This window comes from Oreochromis niloticus, linkage group LG22 (genome assembly GCF_001858045.2).
Source record: "Oreochromis niloticus isolate F11D_XX linkage group LG22, O_niloticus_UMD_NMBU, whole genome shotgun sequence".
In the NCBI taxonomy this organism is placed as follows: Eukaryota; Metazoa; Chordata; class Actinopteri; order Cichliformes; family Cichlidae; genus Oreochromis; species Oreochromis niloticus.
Genome location: NC_031985.2, coordinates 16,371,075 through 16,390,553, shown reverse-complemented (window position 1 = coordinate 16,390,553; position 19,479 = coordinate 16,371,075). Strand labels below are relative to the sequence as shown.

At 41.3% G+C, this 19,479-nt stretch overlaps 1 protein-coding gene across 4 annotated transcripts in view; it reads left to right on the top strand.

Annotated features, from left to right (window-relative positions):
• Positions 1-19,479, top strand: part of LOC100693099 (RNA-binding motif, single-stranded-interacting protein 3) — a 293,155-nt gene that overhangs the window by 144,654 nt on the left and 129,022 nt on the right. For all 4 annotated transcript variants that reach the window (XM_025902108.1, XM_013275898.3, XM_025902109.1 and 1 more), the window contains one exon: positions 12,734-12,825. In XM_025902108.1, the coding sequence (XP_025757893.1) occupies positions 12,734-12,825 (92 nt within the window). The remainder of the gene's footprint in view (positions 1-12,733; positions 12,826-19,479) is intronic.

Genomic DNA, 19,479 nt, shown 5'->3' with positions numbered 1-19,479 from the left:
AAGCAGCACATTCTTGGAATGCAGCACCCACAGAACTAAGGAACATGATGTTCTTTACTTTTTTCTTTAAATCTAAGTGCTTATTGGACAATCAAGCAACTTGTCATGATTTGCTTGCATGATGAGCTTTCCCTGAATCTATTCATAACACCTAAATGTACGTACTAGCTCTGTTTGATAATTCTTTAAGAAATGATTGTTCCACCCTATAAAAAAGAGTGATTTTGAGCTTAAGACAAAAGCTAGGTAGTTGATATGTGAGATGGAGTGCTGAGTGTGGGAGTGGAGGCTGTCTGTTGTGGTAATGCAGAAAAACAGAGATGATGCTTTGTGTGCTTACAGGTCAGGTGTTTGGGAAGTGTGTAGTTACCGTGCATAGAAAAGCGAAGCAACACGGGTACCTAACTAATGTGCACATATGCCTTGTTTCTCCACAACCGTACATCTGTATATACATTTGCCCTCAGTGGATGAGTGTGCACTGTAAAGTACTGCAAAGCCTTGTTTGAAGTACCACATCATAAAAACTACACTCCAAGACCATGTAATATACCTCTCCCACGCACTCAAACACAAAGGGCACACTCACACACACACCGAAAGACTAATGGTACCCCCGCACTCACTCCCCATCCATTTGCCTGAGGTGTGTTCGACTCTTGCAGCAGCAGTGGCTGCGCAATAGATCTATCAGTCCTTTTCCTAACTTCACAGCATGTGTGCCTGCGTGTCTGCCTGTTCTGGCTGCTCTCCTCCACCACCTCACCACGCAGGCCTTTCAATGAGCCTCTCTATCTTCCCAGCGCTGACTCACTCCCTCACTGCCTCCCTTGCTCGGTGACACACACACACACACACCTGTACTCTTACAAGGGTGCACAACAGTTGCATGTAAGCCGTGCGTTCTGATAAATGCACGCACATGCTTTGGATGTAGCCCAGTTCAGAGAGGAACAGGAAGTTGTGAAAGGGCTTTAGGGTTGTCAAGAGCTGCAGGTAAGAGGAGGCATTCAGCTTTTCATCTCTCTCTCTTTCTCTCTATCTTGCTCTCATGCACCTCCGCACTCTCACTCTGCTTCTCCTTCTCTCTTCATCTCTGTTTTTCTCTCCCCCTCTCATACTCCATCTATATATCTGTCTCTGCACTTTCACATAAACTGTAGAAATACAGCAGAGATTTGGGCTTTACATCACAGATGGAGTGGGGGATTGAGAATGGCAGAGGGAGAGAGAGAAAGGAATAGATTGCGAGAACCCAAAACCGCTCATTTGCCATCCATGCCCACAAGGGCCTCTTAAAAGGCAGCGGCGGCATTTGAAATAAAGCAGGGCTGACCGAATGGAGACATTTTATTTTTCCTGCCAGAGCCCGGAGGCAGAGGAAATGACCTCAGCCCTTTAAAGGACCTCCGTTTCCTCCTCCGCTTCTGGGAGATAAGACTGTGCTGAGATTCACCGGCCCGACTGGCGCGCTGCTGCGACGGCCCACCGCACTGAATTGTGGGAGATAGATGAGATGAGATAGTCTCTTGTGGCTGTGTGTTCGGCAGTTTGTTGTTGTTCATTTCTTTACCCCGTAACTTGCCATCCATTTTACATGAGGATGCTAAAAACTCACAAGGGCATTACATAAACTGACATCTTGAAAGAATTACTGTCGCCTTTACTCTATTATGTGGGTGAGCTGTTGTAAAACATGCTAACCTCTTATTTTGTCCCTGCAAATTTAAATCACGTTTGAAGTCTCCAAGCATTTGATTTAAAGCTTAAAGAAGCAAGTACAGTATGTTTGACTGAAACCCTAATTAGCGTGTATTGGAAGCAGAATGTCTTCCCTGCTTTTTGAATGCTCAACTTGATCAATTTTGTCTGGCTGCTCAGCATGTGCAGCTTCGGTTTGGTGCAATTTAAAAGCCTGTCAGGAACTTGACCATTACGTTCTGAAGCATCTAGTGCCCTTACCACAACGACAACCTAATGGAGAAATACAGGCAACGTTGCATTCTATAAAAACAGATTTATTGCTGCATCAGTGCCTAAGTAGAGTATTGCATGACTCTGAGCATAAGGGCTATTGATGAATGAGGTGACGCTGATCAAAAAAGGCCTGTTTTTCATTGTCATGTGCATGTGTATTGGTGCTGGCGGTGGGGGTGGGGGAGAGACCGGAGTGCTTTCTGAATCCGTTATTGGTTTCTCATTAGAGGGCCAAGATATAAACATTTGTCTATGTTCTGCACTGTGCCGGCGCAATTAAGGATTCTCTTTGCCGCCCCTTCTGCCCTTTGAAAGTGAATTATGTGCAGATGAGAATCTTGACTGAAGTGTGGCCAACAGCAGACCTTTTCCAAATGCCTCTGCTTGCTCAAAGCCATTCCAGAAAGACGCGATATCAGCCGAAGGAGAAAGCTAGAGAAAGCGTGTGCTGTTCCCTGCTTGCATTGCGTATTAATGACTCTAATTAGCAATAGCTGAGAGATAATCACATCGATCTGGACAGATTCAGCATGCAGAACGTCACTGGATAACATCTGCAGGCTTTGTTAACACCCCCTATCGCACATACACATAAATCTTTTTCTCTTTTTAACCCCCCGCCCCACCATTTCCCAATCACTCTGCATTCCACTACATTCCAAGTTGGCAGTATACCAAGAGGCTGTCTGATTGGCCAAGTTTGTCATAAATACAGTCGGGCCAAAGCCATCGCATTCCTTGAGCTCTGACCTTTTGTATCCCTTCCATTTCCTGTGTTGTTTTTGTATGCAGTGTGGTCGTCTCCTGTTTATGCAATTGCATTTTTAATTCTTGTAAGTGTACAGTCGAGGTCATGGTGAGGTGATAACCAGGAGCCAAGGTTTCCCAAGATGCTTTTTTTAGACACAGATCTATTGCAAAATTTGGGAAATTTGTTCATTTCTAATTTGTTGTTGTTGACTCTCTCTCTCCTCTGGATCTAAACAAAGAGAAACATCTAGTATTAATTGGAGTGGCAGACTCTTGGGAATCTCCGTTGCAGGTTTTCTTTTCTCATCATTGTCTCAATCCATTTTTACATCACACACATGCCTGAATTCCTTTCCTTGTCGTGTTTGTTGACAAATGCCTCAGCGGACCCTGTGAAAGTTGAGGAGGCGTACTTCCAGTCATCTCTTATCCTGGACCTAACCCATGGATGGCAGGGGAACCACTATGTGAGATACGGCCTTGCACTGACCTGCCAAAGCCCTGGCCCCTTGCACATCCCCTGACTAATGATCATGCCCTTGATTAGTTAAGGAAGGCATAAATCATAACTGCAATGCAGAGGAAAGTTAGCTGGGGGCGGCCAGGCCGTTCCTCATGAATGACTAACAGATGCAGGACAAAAGAAATGGGCTGCATAGTTGTTCGGAGGAATGGGACAATCCGTCTTTGTCCAGATTTTAATGTTTGTCTCTACCTGGAGATTTTCCCCATGTTCCTAGGGCACTTGCTTTTCATTGATCCGGCTTTGTTCAAATATTAGCCTGCCTTGCTGGTGGTGCTTTCAAGCCCTAGTACCTGACGTGATTACATTGCTTATTACAGACTGCTCCTCAAATGGGGATAATATGGTGCCGCAGAAGATGGTACCCCGTATGAATATTAAGGTTAATAATATCCAGGTATAGTCAGAAAGGAGGGAGAGCAGGTATTTTAAGATGCTCACTATGTGAAGTGAACCTGTGAAGGAAGGACTGCACCTGTTCGTTGTGTAAAATTGCGATTATGCTCCTTGTGTTTGCCGTAATGAGTAACTATTCAAGGCTGTTTGCCGTTCTGACTCTTAAGTGTGCGAATGTGCATCTCCAAGTGTGGGCATACTTCTATGGTACGAGTTTTAGGTATGTTAACATGTGTGGCTGTGCTACACACATGCATTTCCTTTCTGGCAGTTACTCATTTCTTTGTGTGTGTGTGTGTGTGTCCTTGTGCACTCGTAGGTGTTCATTCTTAGTGTTGGCATTAGTGCTTTGCAAATGTAAGTGTGTGTTCTTTCAGATATCTGTGTGTGGGTTCTGTATAACCGCTCAGTTTTTTTGCTACAGGTCTCATTTTAACAACCTCTTGACAAGTAATTAACACCCTTCAGGTCTCAAACCTTTCTCAAGTGCTCTTCACATGTTGCACCAAACACATCAGGGTTTTGCTATTAAGCTAGCAAGCTAATGATGCTACCAGAAGAGGGATGCGCCTCTGCTTTCTGTGGGTTATTTTTTTATTTCTTCCACTCAGTGTTCGTCTACTTTAAATCCTTGATAGCTGCAATGAATGTATGAATAATTTCGTTTTGAATGTCTCTTAAACTTCATGAAAATAATCTCGTGCCTTCAGATAACTCGGATTTAATGCTATAAGCTAGGTCCTCTTTTTGTCCTGATACCGTTTCTTTTTTATGCAGTGTAAATGTAGAACTACAAATTCATACGACATATTTTAAGTAGTTGCTTCTTATCCTGAATTTAGCTCGAAAACGCAGTAGAAGCCATATGGTGGTGTGCTAGAGCTAATGAGTGTGAATAGATATGAATTAATGAAGGACTAAAAGAGAGAAAGCAGAAAATGAAAAATGATGAACAGAAAAATGAAGATGTAAGAAATACTGAGCTAGAGAGGAAGGGTTATTGTGAACCCACACGTTGTTTAGATACTTGACCTGAGAAAAAGTTCATCTTATATTAAACTGTAATGTACGTTGTGTCCCTGAATCAGTATGACCAGAACAGTTTGTGAGTAATACTTGTTCTTTGGCACTTACTAAACTGTCTAAAGAATTACATCAAAGGAGAAGGTGTGTTAATAACATCAAGATTGCTTTGATGGCAATCTTTCTGCAAATATTTCCATGGAAATATAATATATAAGGCAAAAATAGAGTTTTTACAATTCTAACGGGGCTGAAAGTCGGCCTATTAACTTTTATTCTTCAGCACAGTCTGAACTTTCTTAGGCAAGCTTTCTTGTCTTTTTTAAAAAATATTCAGGAATAGTTCACTAGGTTTCTTGAAGGGCGATCTCTTTGGATGTTAGTTGTCTTTAGTTCTTTTTCCACACTGCTTCAATAATGTTGAGGTCTTGGCTCCTGCGAGGTTAATCCATGACTGATCATATTCCATTGTGTTTTTTTTCTGGACATGTACTGCATTGGCGGTGTGTTTGGGATCATTATTGTGCTGAAAAATTAGGCCAATCAGATCCTTTCCGGGTAGTATTGCATGATGGGTCAAAATCTGCGTTCATCAATTTTGAAAAGATCCCCAACACTACTAGCTGAACTGCAACCTAAACCATGACAGCGCCATCACCGTGGTTTATAGATGGCTAAAAACACTCACTATTACACCTCTTTCCTGGCCTACTTAGCTGAATGAAATATTTCAAATTTGGATTCATCACTCCATGAGACTTGTTGCCACTGATTTTTAGTCCAGTTATTGTGTAATTTGGCATACTTTAGCCTCTACTCAATGTTTTCCTTTTGACAGCCCCCCCATTTCTTATGAGGTTTCAGTGAACAGCAGATGGATCAACTGAAAGCCCAGATGTATCTCCAATGTCCCGCGTCAAGTTTTAGATGGATTTTTTTCCTGTTTCTTGGGACATACAAGAAACAGGAACATTACAAGAAGAGAATTGCTTTCGTGTCTTATGGGACATACATGCTGATATATACAAATATAAGTTTTCAGCTAATATTCCTTTGGGAATCATCTCGGTAGTTAAAAAAATACTATTTTTTGGCATTTTTTAGAGATTGAAGTAAAGAAATGGCAACTAATCATGTGTTTTGTGACAGGCTGCTAATAACTGGTTAAAGATATAATTTAAAATTGGTTCTTTGCCAAAAATAATTTCACTGCAAATTCTCAGGAGAAAAAAAAGTGAAAAAGGGGGGAAAAAGAAAAAGAAACAAATGTCTGGCTCTTGGGACCAAACTACAAAGAAATACGGGGTGGCTTAAGACATGGTCCTGTACTTGGATATACTGTTGGATTATTTTATTTATTTATTTATTTACAGCTCATGTCCAGTTTGTCTTCTGCACAATGAGCTGCCACTGCCCTGCCGTTGGCTGTAAGCCCTGGCAATCTGCCCTCTGCAGATCCCGGCTCCCACTCTCTGACAAGGACGGTCCTACACCTGTGAGAGAAGACGACAAGAAATACAATACAGCCAATAGGCTCGCTGCTTCAGCCCGAGACGAATGCCTTAGCTATAAATCCATGTTGCAGGGTTGATAAGTTAATTGCCTGTACTGCTATCTCGTCGCCAGCGTCTAATATAAAAGAGCCCAGTGTGAGAGTTATTTTACAACAAATTGGTATTGTCTCTAAGTACAAGGCCAGTAGGACAGTGAATCTGGACAAGAAAATGAGGAAACTTTACTTTGAGTGGCTCCAAGACCTGCTCTCCACGTCTGTGTATTAAAAAAATCTTAAATAACTTTTTGCACACTGAGTTTTGAGTTGTTTTGATGTTTGCAGATGGTTTAAACAGCTGTTTGTTTTCAGGCTGTCAGGTGTATACGAGGGTGTAGGATTGCAGAGAAAGTGTTTGCTTATGACTTGTCACTTCGATGCAGCGTTAATGCACAGACAGTTGTGATGTGGTCAGAAGTAGAGTGTTGAAAAAAATATATGCATTGCAGATGTTTCTCTGCGGGATCTTTAAACAGGGAGATAGATTTATGATCCTCCCCTGTTGACTCACTCACCCACACATACACACAAACACACAAAAACAAGAAAGTTAGAGGTCGCACGCAAGCACTTGTACACGCCCATTCAACAAACACACAGGCAGAGACGCACACTTTTACGCGCACACACCACCACATGGTTTAGTGGAGGGTAGCCGCAAAATTTATCATCAGTCAGCTGCTGGTGGTGCAGGATAAATGGAGGAGGACACAGGAATGTAGCCCCAGTGAGGATGCTCTCCTCCGGGTTTGGAGTGTGACCAAGGCGGTCTTGGCTTGGCCACAGTTAGTCACGGATGCCAACTCGCTTTTTGAAACCACCGTTTTCTCCCTTAATGTTTGCACAGCTCGCCGCAGTCTCCCAAAGCCATCACCCACCCTCCCTGCAGGGCAAAAGTGCTGGTTAAACCCTTGAATGGACAAAAGAGATCCATACTTGTAAAGCCAATGCCAAATTTCAAAAGAGTAGTTTTATTTATGTGTACTGCAAGAAAAAGCACCAAACGTCAGACTCAAGAACAAACAGCAGAAACTTGCATGCTAAAACAAAACAGATCGATATAATGACATCAATTCAGGGTCTTGAAATTTCTGATAAACCTTATTTTTTTAGTCCTTATTTTTCTTGTTAAGACACACATAAGTAATTACCATTCTCAAAATTTAAAAAGACCCCAAAACATCATTTTTATTCAACAAGAGATGGATTAACTGAGTAATAATGTGAGCACTGTACGAAACTCTATATGCAGCAAAATCACAAAAAGTGTTTGTACAGTCGTATTGCTGCAGGTAGAGTGAGGCTGAAATCATACGGCAATGAATCCATTATTCACAGGAATCATATTAGAGCATTGTTATGCATGTTTGTCCATTGAGTGGCCCATCTATTTCCTCCATTAACCATAATTACTTTAATACATGCAAAGCTGGAATTATACACATACATGTAACTACAATGATTAATCATCCACGTGCAACAGCAGCAGCTTCAGAAGTCTTCTTGATGACTCACAGCGACGTAAACAATTACGCCGTTTCCCCCTGCACACCATTGTAATGCCCCGTGACTTGTCGTCGATTCATTATTCATACTTAGGGCATTATTATTCCATTGTGCGCTGTGCAAAATGGGATCATTAGCACTGAATATGAGAATGTGAAAAATGGATATATTGGGGAAAATTGTGGTGGATATTGTAGGTAGAAAACCCTAAACAATCCTGACTATTAGCAGATAAAGAATAGTAATTTTCCCCAAAGTAATTAGGATTAGCATAATATGACAGTGAATGCATGAATGATGCATACTTGATTGATATGTCGATGCAAGCACTGTAATGAGTCCCTTATCTCCACTCTCCAATGTAGGCTTTTATGCAGAGCGTAGCCCAAGGTGGCATCTACTGTAGTTCTACACCTCCTTAAGGGGACTGTATTAAGGAGCGCCCTGCGTCACACACGCATTCATACAAAAGCACTGAGCAGTGCTAGCGTCTATCATGTAGTAACTGATTGAGGATGGTCCTTTTATCTTGACAGGCTCCCACTTAGAGCCAGACCAGGAAATATGATATGGCAGCTCATGTTCTCAGAGAGACTGTGTGTGTGTGTGCGCGCACGTGTGTGGGGAGGAGGGTGCCATCATCCGAGTGTGCAAGTGTGGATATACGTGTCCTTCAGCAGCACTTTGCGTCAATCTGCATATTAGCGTGCAGCTGCACAGCATTATCAACAACCTCACATGTCGTCAGTCACTTTGAGCTGCTTTTAAGTGACAGCTATCGATTGGAGGTTTGCGTTTGTGCAGAAGCATCAAAGCAGCACCTTGCCCTCTGCATCCCACTTGAGATTGTAACTCTAGAGTACCCGCTTCGAATGCAGCACCGGTACAGCATGTACTTGGCTTCAGAAACTCATTCTTCAAGCAACATCTGCGTGCATCTGTGTGTAGGTGGGTGTGTGTTTGTGTTCTCTAAGTGTGTGGAATGTGATGTCTTAAATTGAGCGCCACATTGTTTCTTGACCCTGCAGCTTTCTCACAACTTAATGGACTTTTTCTCCTGTTCAGTGACTCACCGAGGATGCGTGTATTGAGTAATTGTGTACATACTGTATGAGTAAACAAACAAGTACATACAGAACGAGTCTTTGAGGATCATTTTATTGAAATTACAAGAAGAGAATTGCTTTCATGTCTAATGGTATTAAATAAAGCTGATACTTTTAGTTTTAATGTGCATTGTTGTCTGTATTTATTTATATTTGTCTGTATGGTTATATTTATTTATCCTTTACCAGTATCATTTTTTTTTCTCAAATCAAATTGCAGTGTGTCTGTGTGGCTTTAAGAAAAGCAATAACCTGTTACTGTGCATAATCCACACAGCATAATCATAATTACTTTAAAATAAAATGACACTGATGTGTAAGTACTGTTTTTGATGAAGTCGTATCACTTGGGGTAATTATGTATGTTACCAAAAGTTGTTGTTTTGTTTTTGTTTTTTCCTGCAGGGATCATTGCAAATCTTAGCAAACTAGGTAACGAGTATTCAGTTCTGAGAGGGGAACCAAACATAACAAATGGATTGCTGACGTGTTTTTAATCACCAGTGTTAGCTTAACAAAAAAGTAATCTACATACTACCATTAATTTTCAATGCTACTTCCATGACTCATTTAGCCTAATAAGGTGCAGTATGAAACACTAAGTTATATGTTTATATCCCAAACAATTATATGTTCTTTTCGGTTCAAAATATATTATGTCTAATGAAGAATCCTTTTAATATTTCCTTGCATAAGTATAAAGGAAAGTATATGTAGTAACAGATAAATCATGAATCTAAATTCATAGTAGAACCATAATGTATAAAATGTTTCTTTATGACTTATTACTTAACTCTAGACTTTTAAAACTCCAACAAAAGAGCTCATATACCTATACAAAAACTGAAAGACTCAGGCTTTCTATAACCTCTATAACCATTCAGCCCGATAAAAGCACAAATAGTCTTAAAATGTCTCTGTATCTCTCAATTATTATTTTCCTTTTCAACAAAACAAGCCTTTAACTCTTTTTACCCTGTGGCTACAGATCAAACATTCCACATTATAGAGTCATTATGCGAATAGCTGCAGTAACTTCACATTGGAAGAGCAAACTGGATATTTTACTGAGTGTCAATTCAGGCTTTTTGGGTGTATTTGACTGACCTGAAATCACCCCCTCCCTCAGTCTGCCTTTCTTCTGTACACACCTTTTCACTTGCCTCCACCTTTCTCCTGCTTCTCTCTCGGTTTAGAGAGATTTGAATGTAGGTCAGCAATCTCTAAAATCCTCATCCTCATCCAAGTTTGATAAGTGCACTCCAGGTGGTAGTCGGGTAAATATTAAATTTGTAATTGGGGGTTCAAATATTCTGGTTTCTGATTGTTAAAGAGAATAAGCCATCGCCCTGAGGACCTCGATAGCATAATGTGTAGTTCTCTAAATGTGCTCGGAATACATTTTTTAAAGTGTTAATTTGTAGAATCTGCTAACATTTAAAGGGTCAGTTTACCCAAATGACCAAAGAAAAGCTTGTTTTCTGCCCCAATACAAGATGCCAAATGAAATTTTATTTGTGGCGCTCACGGTAATGAAAATAGCATTTAAGCATTTCAAAGGCCTTTTCAGGCAGTTACAGAGGAACACGGGTGTGATACGTTCAAGGGAAAACTCTTAATAAATAATGAGTTTACTCTCATAACCAGTGTAGGTGCTTCCATAAGAGACACAGATGTCACTCAGCATCAGAAATTCACTAGATGGGAATTCTTTTCAAGTTGTCTCCACGAGGTGCATGCAATAAGAAGGCTACGTTGTTTGATGTTTGTCAGTGTGGAGTGAAAGAGTCTAAAGAAAATTCAGTTTGCCTTTCTGAAATGTAATACATAATAATAAATCCACAAAGCATACACAGCAGTCTGCTTGGATTGTTGTGATTATGGGACTGCTTTTTGTGCAGCACCCAAGAAGAAGATATTTGGAGAAAATTGTTTTTATACCTATGTAATATATAGTAAAGTTTTATAGACGTGTATTGTACAGTGTGGAGATATATGAAGGCACACGGATTTTGTTTGCGGTGTCTGAAAATATGCATTAATGTCAGTTTAAAAACAGCAAATAATCACTGGAATCCAGTGGAACTGGGAGGTCGTAGATATGTCAGATAGTTGTCTCTTAATCAGGTCAATACAAATATGTGTATGGGTAAATATCACTGAAGACAGGATGGAAAGATTTTTATTTTTTATGTCTTTTTGTAATTGGTTAAGCCAAAACCATCAATTAAATTTATTTTTAAAGCTCAGCCGGGCTCTCTTTAAATACGGATTAAAATTTCAAAATTATACGTTTGCTAATATAACAATGGGTGAGTGCAGTGCGGCTACTTGGAAAAATAGTCCTTGATTGCATTTATTTTTAAGAAAATGACTGGTTTCTCTTAATATCGCCTGTGGACTTCTCATTCCGGCTCTTCATATTTCCACAATTAAACGCAGCCTCGCTCTAACAGCTGGCCATTAATCAGTCCTCGCGCTCGATTTCTCTTCCACCGCTAGTTATGATTTTCACATTACTCCACACTCGTTCACCGCCGCCCGACAGGAAAATGACCCCAACCCCCTTTACCCCCAGTCGTCGCTACCGCCGCAGATGCGCACCTCAAATAATCGGGAAAGTGAGATGCTCGCGTAAAGCCGCACAGGGCGAGAAAATAAGGCGTTGGAGTAAAGAACATATATGATTGTATGATTGATGGTAAATTGATAGGGTAACCGCAATGACAAGTCCCCACCCCCAACCCCCTCCGCAGCCCCACCGTCTCACAGCCATTATCCCTTTCTAATTACACTTTCCTTCTGAAACAGTGGATCAGAGGGCACCATTGACTGCTTTTAATCCGCCACCAAATTTTAATTAACACAGACGTGACCCCCGTCGCCGATACATACCGGAGAACGTCGAGATCACAATAACTCATAAATCACAGCCACAGATTTCATTCCCCCCGCTTTCCTCCGCTGATGAATTTCCAGATGGGGCCTTGTGGCTGTTAATGTCAGAAAAATATGCGAGAGAGAGAGAGAGACGGAAAGTGTGTTAGGGAAAGAAAAGGACAGAGGAAAAGCATAAGAAGATGAACAGAAAAGCTAAATTGTAAGAAATAGTGTGTCTTTACGTGTATGTAAGAGAGATGGAGTTGAAGAAAGAGAGAGAGAAATGGCAGCAGCTTTGGTATGCTGTCAACCTTTGAGAGATTTGTTACCGGGGAGAGGATTATGGAGGCTGTGAAATGGGGTTGTGTTAATATGTCGGGTGTTGAGGAACACGATGTGGGCCAGCCAGCTTCACAGCCTCCAGAAATCAAAAGGCTGAACAAGTGAAACGTGACGTTTTGAAGAATTAATTGACACATCGCTGCGTGTATGTGAGTGTATAGTGTGTGTAATATCCTTTAATCATTGATTTTAAATCACAAGCTTTACATAAATAACCATTGCTTTAATTAACCTACTTAATGAAATGAATGCATATGGGTTATCATTAAACAAAAAACTGACAAACAGTGATGCCCCCTTATTCTTACGATACCGGTTGTCTTATTCGAGTGTGTATATCTGCGCGTTTGCGCATGCATGCAGTGTATCAGACTACGTATGTGCGGAGGTGGAGGTGGGCAGGGTGCCGGGTTTTGTTATTACTAAATCGCTCATCCATGCTACTAATTAAGATGCATAGCATCCCCCTATGAACGTCAGTGTCGCTAATTATCAAACAATGTAGTGCTCACTAGATATGAGAACTGGCAGCCTCTGTAGTCATGTTACCAACCTATTACTGCTACAATTACCAAGTGCCTGTCATTCTCCTTGTTAGTCATCTGCCTTAATTTTTTTCTTAACTAATGTCTTTTTTTCTTCCTCTCCTTCTCTCCTTCTCCTCCTTTCTGTCTCCAGGATATGGCTTTGTGGACTTTGACAGCCCAGCTGCAGCACAGAAGGCCGTGTCATCTCTCAAAGCCACTGGGGTGCAGGCCCAAATGGCCAAGGTAAGGAGTGTCTAAAAACAAGTTAGCATCTTCACTTCCTCGTGCATTATCATTAGCAGTTTTTCTTTTTTGCTCATTCAGCTCCTGCCAGGTGTTTAGTATTGCACATTTAACAAACTTAAAAAGTCCTTCATGGCAAACTTGTTCTCTTAAAGAGAGAACTTCAAACTGCATTTGAGTGCCATTAGACAACAACCTGGGAAGTGACACTGGTGCATGTACGTCTCTGTTATCTTACTGATGCTGAAGCTGGAGTCTAGTACAAGATACGTGAAATTGTGAGTCACTTCTTTCCTGTGGTTATGTGGGCTTTTTGTGTTGTGTTTGACAGTATGCATATGTGCTGCATTACAGTGCTCCATGGCACTTGTGGTTTCCAGTTAGTGAGCTGGCCCCTCTCTAACTGAGGTTTGACTAGTCGCTTGTGCTACGTTGTCGAGTGTTATTAGCCTGCTAAAGTGGAAGCAGATGAGACAAGCTGTTTGAGTAGTACAAAAAGGGCCCTAGTGAGTTGTACAATGGAGCCAGGTTGATAGGCATATGTGGAGAGGTGTAGCTTAGAGGAAACTGCACACTGCCGGGGTATGATCTTATTCACCAATTTCCTATACAATCTTGTATTTTATGTTAACACTGCGGTTGCATATTTATTGTTGGGCATTTGGCTGTCTGACAGAAGAGCCGTTTTACCGGGAAATGCATTTCAGAGATATTGTTTGGTGTTTGGCAACCCTCAGGCAGTGATCATACTGTTCTTTTCCCATTTTTGTTCTCTAATTTTCTTCATTTCCCTGTTGACTGCTCTGAGAGTCACCATATTAGACGGCACAGCAGGGCCCTCTCTCCGGACATCTATGACAGACAAGCCTGCCTGACTAAACCAGGCTATTCTTGTACCCGTCAAAGATTTGTTAATGTCAGAATACCTAAATAGGTGAAGAAAATGTCAGTAGCACTGAAACAATAAATATGCTGATGACTATTTGAGGGTGCACCTTGAGTGATTTTTCTCCAGACGAGATGCCGTGCATTTGATCCAATCCAAAAATCCCCCCCTCCCACCCTCGAAACCGAAGAAGACCTGATGAGATGGGGAGCGGCAATGGCTCCGGTGAAGATGACAGAATTGATGGTAACGATGAAGGTGGCAATTATTTTGATCAAATGGGATGAGATCTGACAGGAGGAGATGATATTCCGTGTGGTGCTCAGGTGTGCCATTTCTCAAATGCGCCATTTGCCCGTTTCCTTTCCCCACCAGTGTCCTTCTTCCAATATTTATAAGAGGGCAAGCTCTCGGAATACTGATAGGAAACCATGCTCTTTGTCCATCACATTTTAAGACCACTCTTTGCATTGCTCCCCTTCTCTCAGTCAATATTTTCATGAGAGGGGTCTCGTGTCCCAAAACAAAAGAGCTGACCTTTATAGAAATCTTTTGCCGCACACACATGCAAACGCGTTCTCGAAATCATTTTCTATTAGCATTTGTGTATAATAGCTGATTTTTTTGAGCGCTCCCTTGTTCTGTTCACACAAATGGTAAGACCAGCGTTCTCTGCTGCAGCTCTATGCTTTTATCACACTTGTGAGGGACATTAAGTAGTAGTTTGCTTTTATAGACTCCCTCTGTATCTCTCTAATGTGTCTTTACCAGGTATCACTACCATCACTCTATCGACTCCTCACCCAACACTTCCACCCTAGCTCCTCACCATTTCTTTTGCTTAATGCCGTTTTCTCTCAGCATTGTTTTTTGGGGGGTTTTTTTGTTCTCCTGCACACACACACACATACAGACACACACACACACATTTGTATTCACATCCACCAAGTGTTGCCCTGCGAGACATCCAATGAGCGCAGTTTTTCCTCCATCAATAATTAACAGCATGTTATCTTTGTGTCTGCCTACCTGTCAAGGTGTCTCTCACACCCCACCCCCCTCCCGCTCGTTCTGTCATGCCGAGTAGCATTCCCGCGGTGGGAACGGATGAAAATACAGGTGAGCACCGAGGAGGGTGCAAATCAGAAAGACTACTGCTAACGCCGTGGACGGCTTCCACAATAAGAACATCCAGCCTCGTTCTCTCGCTCCCTCTGCTTCATTTTGTCACTCCACAACAAAGTAATAAACGAATCGCAAGTCGGAGCCAGAGGCTTTGAGCTCATTAAATAAAACTGTCACAGTAATCAAGTTGCGCCTTTTTTCCTGCCTTGATGCCATTAAAACACTTTTATTAAGGTGCCTTATTTTAAACACAGCTGCAAACCAGGGAAGAAATGGAGAGAAAGGCGAAGGACCACTTGATTTCCTCTTCTTCCGCCAGTGAAGCAGCCCGCTGTCTCTCTCCTCTTACTCCCCTTGGAATTTGAAATACCAAGGCAGTAGAGATGAAACGTTACCTTCCTTTTGTTTTGCCCTCCCCTGGGGATGGTGACAGCGAGAGGGAGGAGAGGAGCCATAATTAAGACACCTAAAGGACACTTCCCCCCGTGCCTCCCTTCCTGTCACTCACCTCTACACAAGTCACAGATAAGAGCACTTAACATAGGTGTGGAGTGTGTGTGTATTTGAATGTGACAGTGTATGGCTTGTATACACTCTATTGTTATGTGCATGTTTGTCTGCACTACATTCCCTGAGTTACACATTTTTTGCATCATTTTATAACATTTTTAATATAATTGTAACTCATTTTTAATTTAAACTAGGATTCCTGACATTTCATCTAAAATGGAAAATCACATTTTGCAAAACACACGTTATACCTTATTAACCTTATCACCTTATCTTTGTGTACAAAGAGTTGAATGACGGGGGATTAGCTCAGTTTAGTATAAAGAGTAGTGGAAACGACCCACTAGCTTCATCTAAAACTGAGAAATGAGAAAACCCGAGAGGAATTGCGAGGTGTATTTCTAAATTTGGAACAGGCACTCTAGCATTTTGCATTCTAACTAGTCAAGTGTCTCTGTTCTAGCTATGCTCTTTGAGTAAAGATCTTCACATCCGTAAGTACAGCAGGTGTGTCGTGGGTTTGTTGAATTTTATCCCATTTCTTAAGAACATGACTGTCAGATCCTTTTCATCTGCACTCACCTCCTGGCACCATAGACTCTTCTTTTGTTCTTCACTTGTCCGGTTTCCTCAAATTTCTTAAGGACACACTGCACACAATGCCACAAAACACCAAATTTTCAGCTTAGATCTCTTTGGGAATCTTGTTTCAAAAATCCTATTTTATGTCTGTCAGTCTGTGCATTTCTGGCATAATTGAGAGCAAATTATGTGTTTTGTGACAGACTACTAGCAACAAAGTTCCTACATATACAATTTTTAAATTGGTTCCTTGCTAACTTTTCTGTTATAAAACTGGCTCATCCTTTGAGTTAAGTGCCTTTTGTAATCTCGAATGAGTCACGTTTAAGTTGCTTAACGAACAAAACACATTCCTCTGAAAATGGTCAGGTACATAGACTGTACTGTATATGAGTAAAAAACCTACTAATGTTCAAAGAAAAGCTTTAAAGGAACTTCAGAAAGGCTGGAGAACTACTGAGCAAAAACTAAAAAAATGTAGCTTGGCTCAAGTCTTTTTCATGGTATTAGAACTCTAAGCAAAAAGGTGAAAGGGATGAATAAGTATTAACCAAAATGTATTAATTTTATCGGTGGTGGTAAGCACATATGATTGCTTATATAAATAACATGTTTTTAAATAACAGGCGCTTTTATGCTGCTTTTAAAAAATTGCATAGATTTAGTGTTATGTGTAAATAAAATGCACTTTTTACATTGTCATTAACAGGCGCGTGTATGACATCACTAAAGAAGTATTAAAACATTCATATAGGCAGTATGATTTTATATAAATTAAGATGGGAAAATCTGGTAAATGTTCACATAGTGTTCTAACAGGAGACCTTAATAGGATTCACTAGGGTAAGTGTGTTCGTGTTTTGTGTATGTGTGTAATACGGTTTGTAGGCACGCACTTGCCTCCTGGCACCATAGACTCTATTCTCCGTGCCACTTTGTTCAGGTAGCTTTCCAAACTGAGAAAACTGACACATCGAGCAGACAGAATGATAACAGGTAAACGCCGCGTCTAGCTTCGCAGATGCAAACCTGTCAACCAGCCGCTCGCCTCACTCTCCACAGGCTGCCATTTTCCCCTTGAGCCAATCAGACTGAATTATGGGAAGGGCACCCTCGATTGTGGTGTCTGTGTCGGAGAGGTAATTCCGCCTGACAGCTGCTTGCTTTCAGACAACAGCCAGTCTTTATGGAAATCATCCCTCCCTATTCTCGCTCCAGTCGGCTTCTGCTGATAACAGCCTGGATGAAAACAAAGCTGTCCTTTTTGTATTTTCTTCTCTTTTTTTTGACTCGTTCCTCTCGGCGTGGACAACCTAGAATTAGAAAAAACAACTCTGAAACCCTATGGAGGCTAACCAGGTTCACCCAGCTTTCTATAGCTAATTCTTATATGAACTTTGGATCTTCCTAGACATTGTCTGATACAAATAAGTATGCATGCATTATGTGAGAATAGTATACATAGTGTCAAAAGTGTCAAAACTAAACAATGGTTTTCATATTAGAGAATTTAAATAGTGGGGATGAAGACTTTGTGAATAGCGTCTCCATCCTTACCCTTGTTTAAATAGCCAATATTTATAAGGTTCGCAGAAGCTGCAGGCAGACAGAAAGGCGCTGCTTGCCCTTCACATTACAGAGGGGAAATTATGCTAAAAGCATCATTAAAGTGCCTCCATGAAGTGAATCCCAAATGTTTATGATAACACAGTGCACACACCGGCCCATCAACCAGTAGTCACTGGCGAATGCTTCAGATGGTTTAACGGTGTGAAACGAACCGGAGTGTTCAGTCCTCCTGCTCGTTCCCTCTCTCCCTCTCATGCATTCTCGCTTTCGCTGCCTTTCGCTTGCTCTGTCTTCTCCACTGTCTTTTTCTTTCTCTCTCCCGGGAAAGGTTTTCTGTCAATATCACATTTATAGTCATGTGAAATGCACGGATCCCCCTATGGGTGGTCTGCAGTCAGTCAGCAGACTTCTTATTATCCTTTAAAGGTGACTTCTCTGATGTCTCAGCTCCACTGGCACCCAGGACACCACCGTTCAGCTCAACACAGGGTGACCTCTGTATGATAATCAAAGGGACTTGACGGCGCTCTCACAGTTGGTTACTGACAACAGCTAGCCTAGCAGTGCCAGCTGGTATGGGTTAAATCTAGAGAAAATGCAGCTGGAATGCAGTGCATTGTGTATGCCGAAGGATAATTGCAAAGACTTTGGGGATACAGGTGCTCACTCAGCAGCATCATTCACCTCGCTGTTCTCCACCTTGAATGCAGTGCCATTTCCCCTCTGACATCCACCTCAGCATTTGTTCACAAAACATATGGTGTCAGTGTGGTGATCAGCATTTTCCCTCGGAAGCTGCCATCAACTCAGACATCCTTATGATTATAGTCCCTCACAGCACCTCGTTTTCTTACATAGTTTTTGCTCAAGTTTTATGGATGTAAAGGATGCTTGTCAGCACATAAGTATAGTTTGGACATCACCATAACCTGTAGGTTTAGTACTGATTTTCCTGCAAATGTCCCTTTCTTTCCTCACCAATTCTCAGCTCCCTGAAAGAAGGATATGACCACTCCAACATTATGCTGACCCCCCCCTTACTGTTGGCATGTTTACCTTTAATCCGAGTGCATGTTGAATTTGAATTGTTCTTACTCTGCAGTGTTCATAATGTTACATTGCCAGATGTCCATATTAAAAACATAGAGTATATAAAAGCAATCCTTGTGAGACAAGAACTGAGGCTTTACTTCACCTTGAATACTCAGTTTCTACCTTTTTTTTTTAACTTATCACTTTTTTTTCATTGATAAAGCACAACACACCCACTAGGTCAAACTACACTAGTAGTCTAGTCAACGTATGTAAAAATGTGCACAAAACAGCATACTTGAATTGTATTACGCATTTAATGCACCCAGCACAGAAATAACCAACAATAAAAGGATGTTTTTTGGCAGCAGCAGAATAACATTTTAGCAGACTCCTGATTATAGATGCACTGATTGCAATTTTCATGGCCGATTCCAATTTCCAGTTTGTTTTTTTCTGTGTGACCTCCTGATGCCGATTTTTGATGATGCCAGTTTTCTTTCTAAGAGCTATAGAGGGTGGGGTGTGCACACAAAAAACACATTTTCTTTTATGCAAACTTATTTTATTATTGTCATAATAAAGGAAGTTAAACTTCCAAGGTGAAAATAAAGTTCTCTGCTTTGTCACAAAACAAATGTCAGATACTTGCATCATTTTCCAGTATGCTTCTAACTTCACCAGATAACAGGACATCCGCCCTCATAACTGCTTTGATCCTTTGCTCATACCGAGGCTGCTGACTTGTGGCTGGTTCTGAGCTCTGGATAACTTTAGCCACTTTAAAGTTTCTCTAATGTCTGTGTCCAACCAGGTGAGGGTGATTTAAGTGTTCGATTAGTTTTGTTGTTACAAACACTTTCATGGTTATTCTCTGCCGTGTTTTGCTTTTGGGAGTTTTGCATCGCTCACAGCGAAGAGCCTCCACACTACAACATGTTAGCATGTAT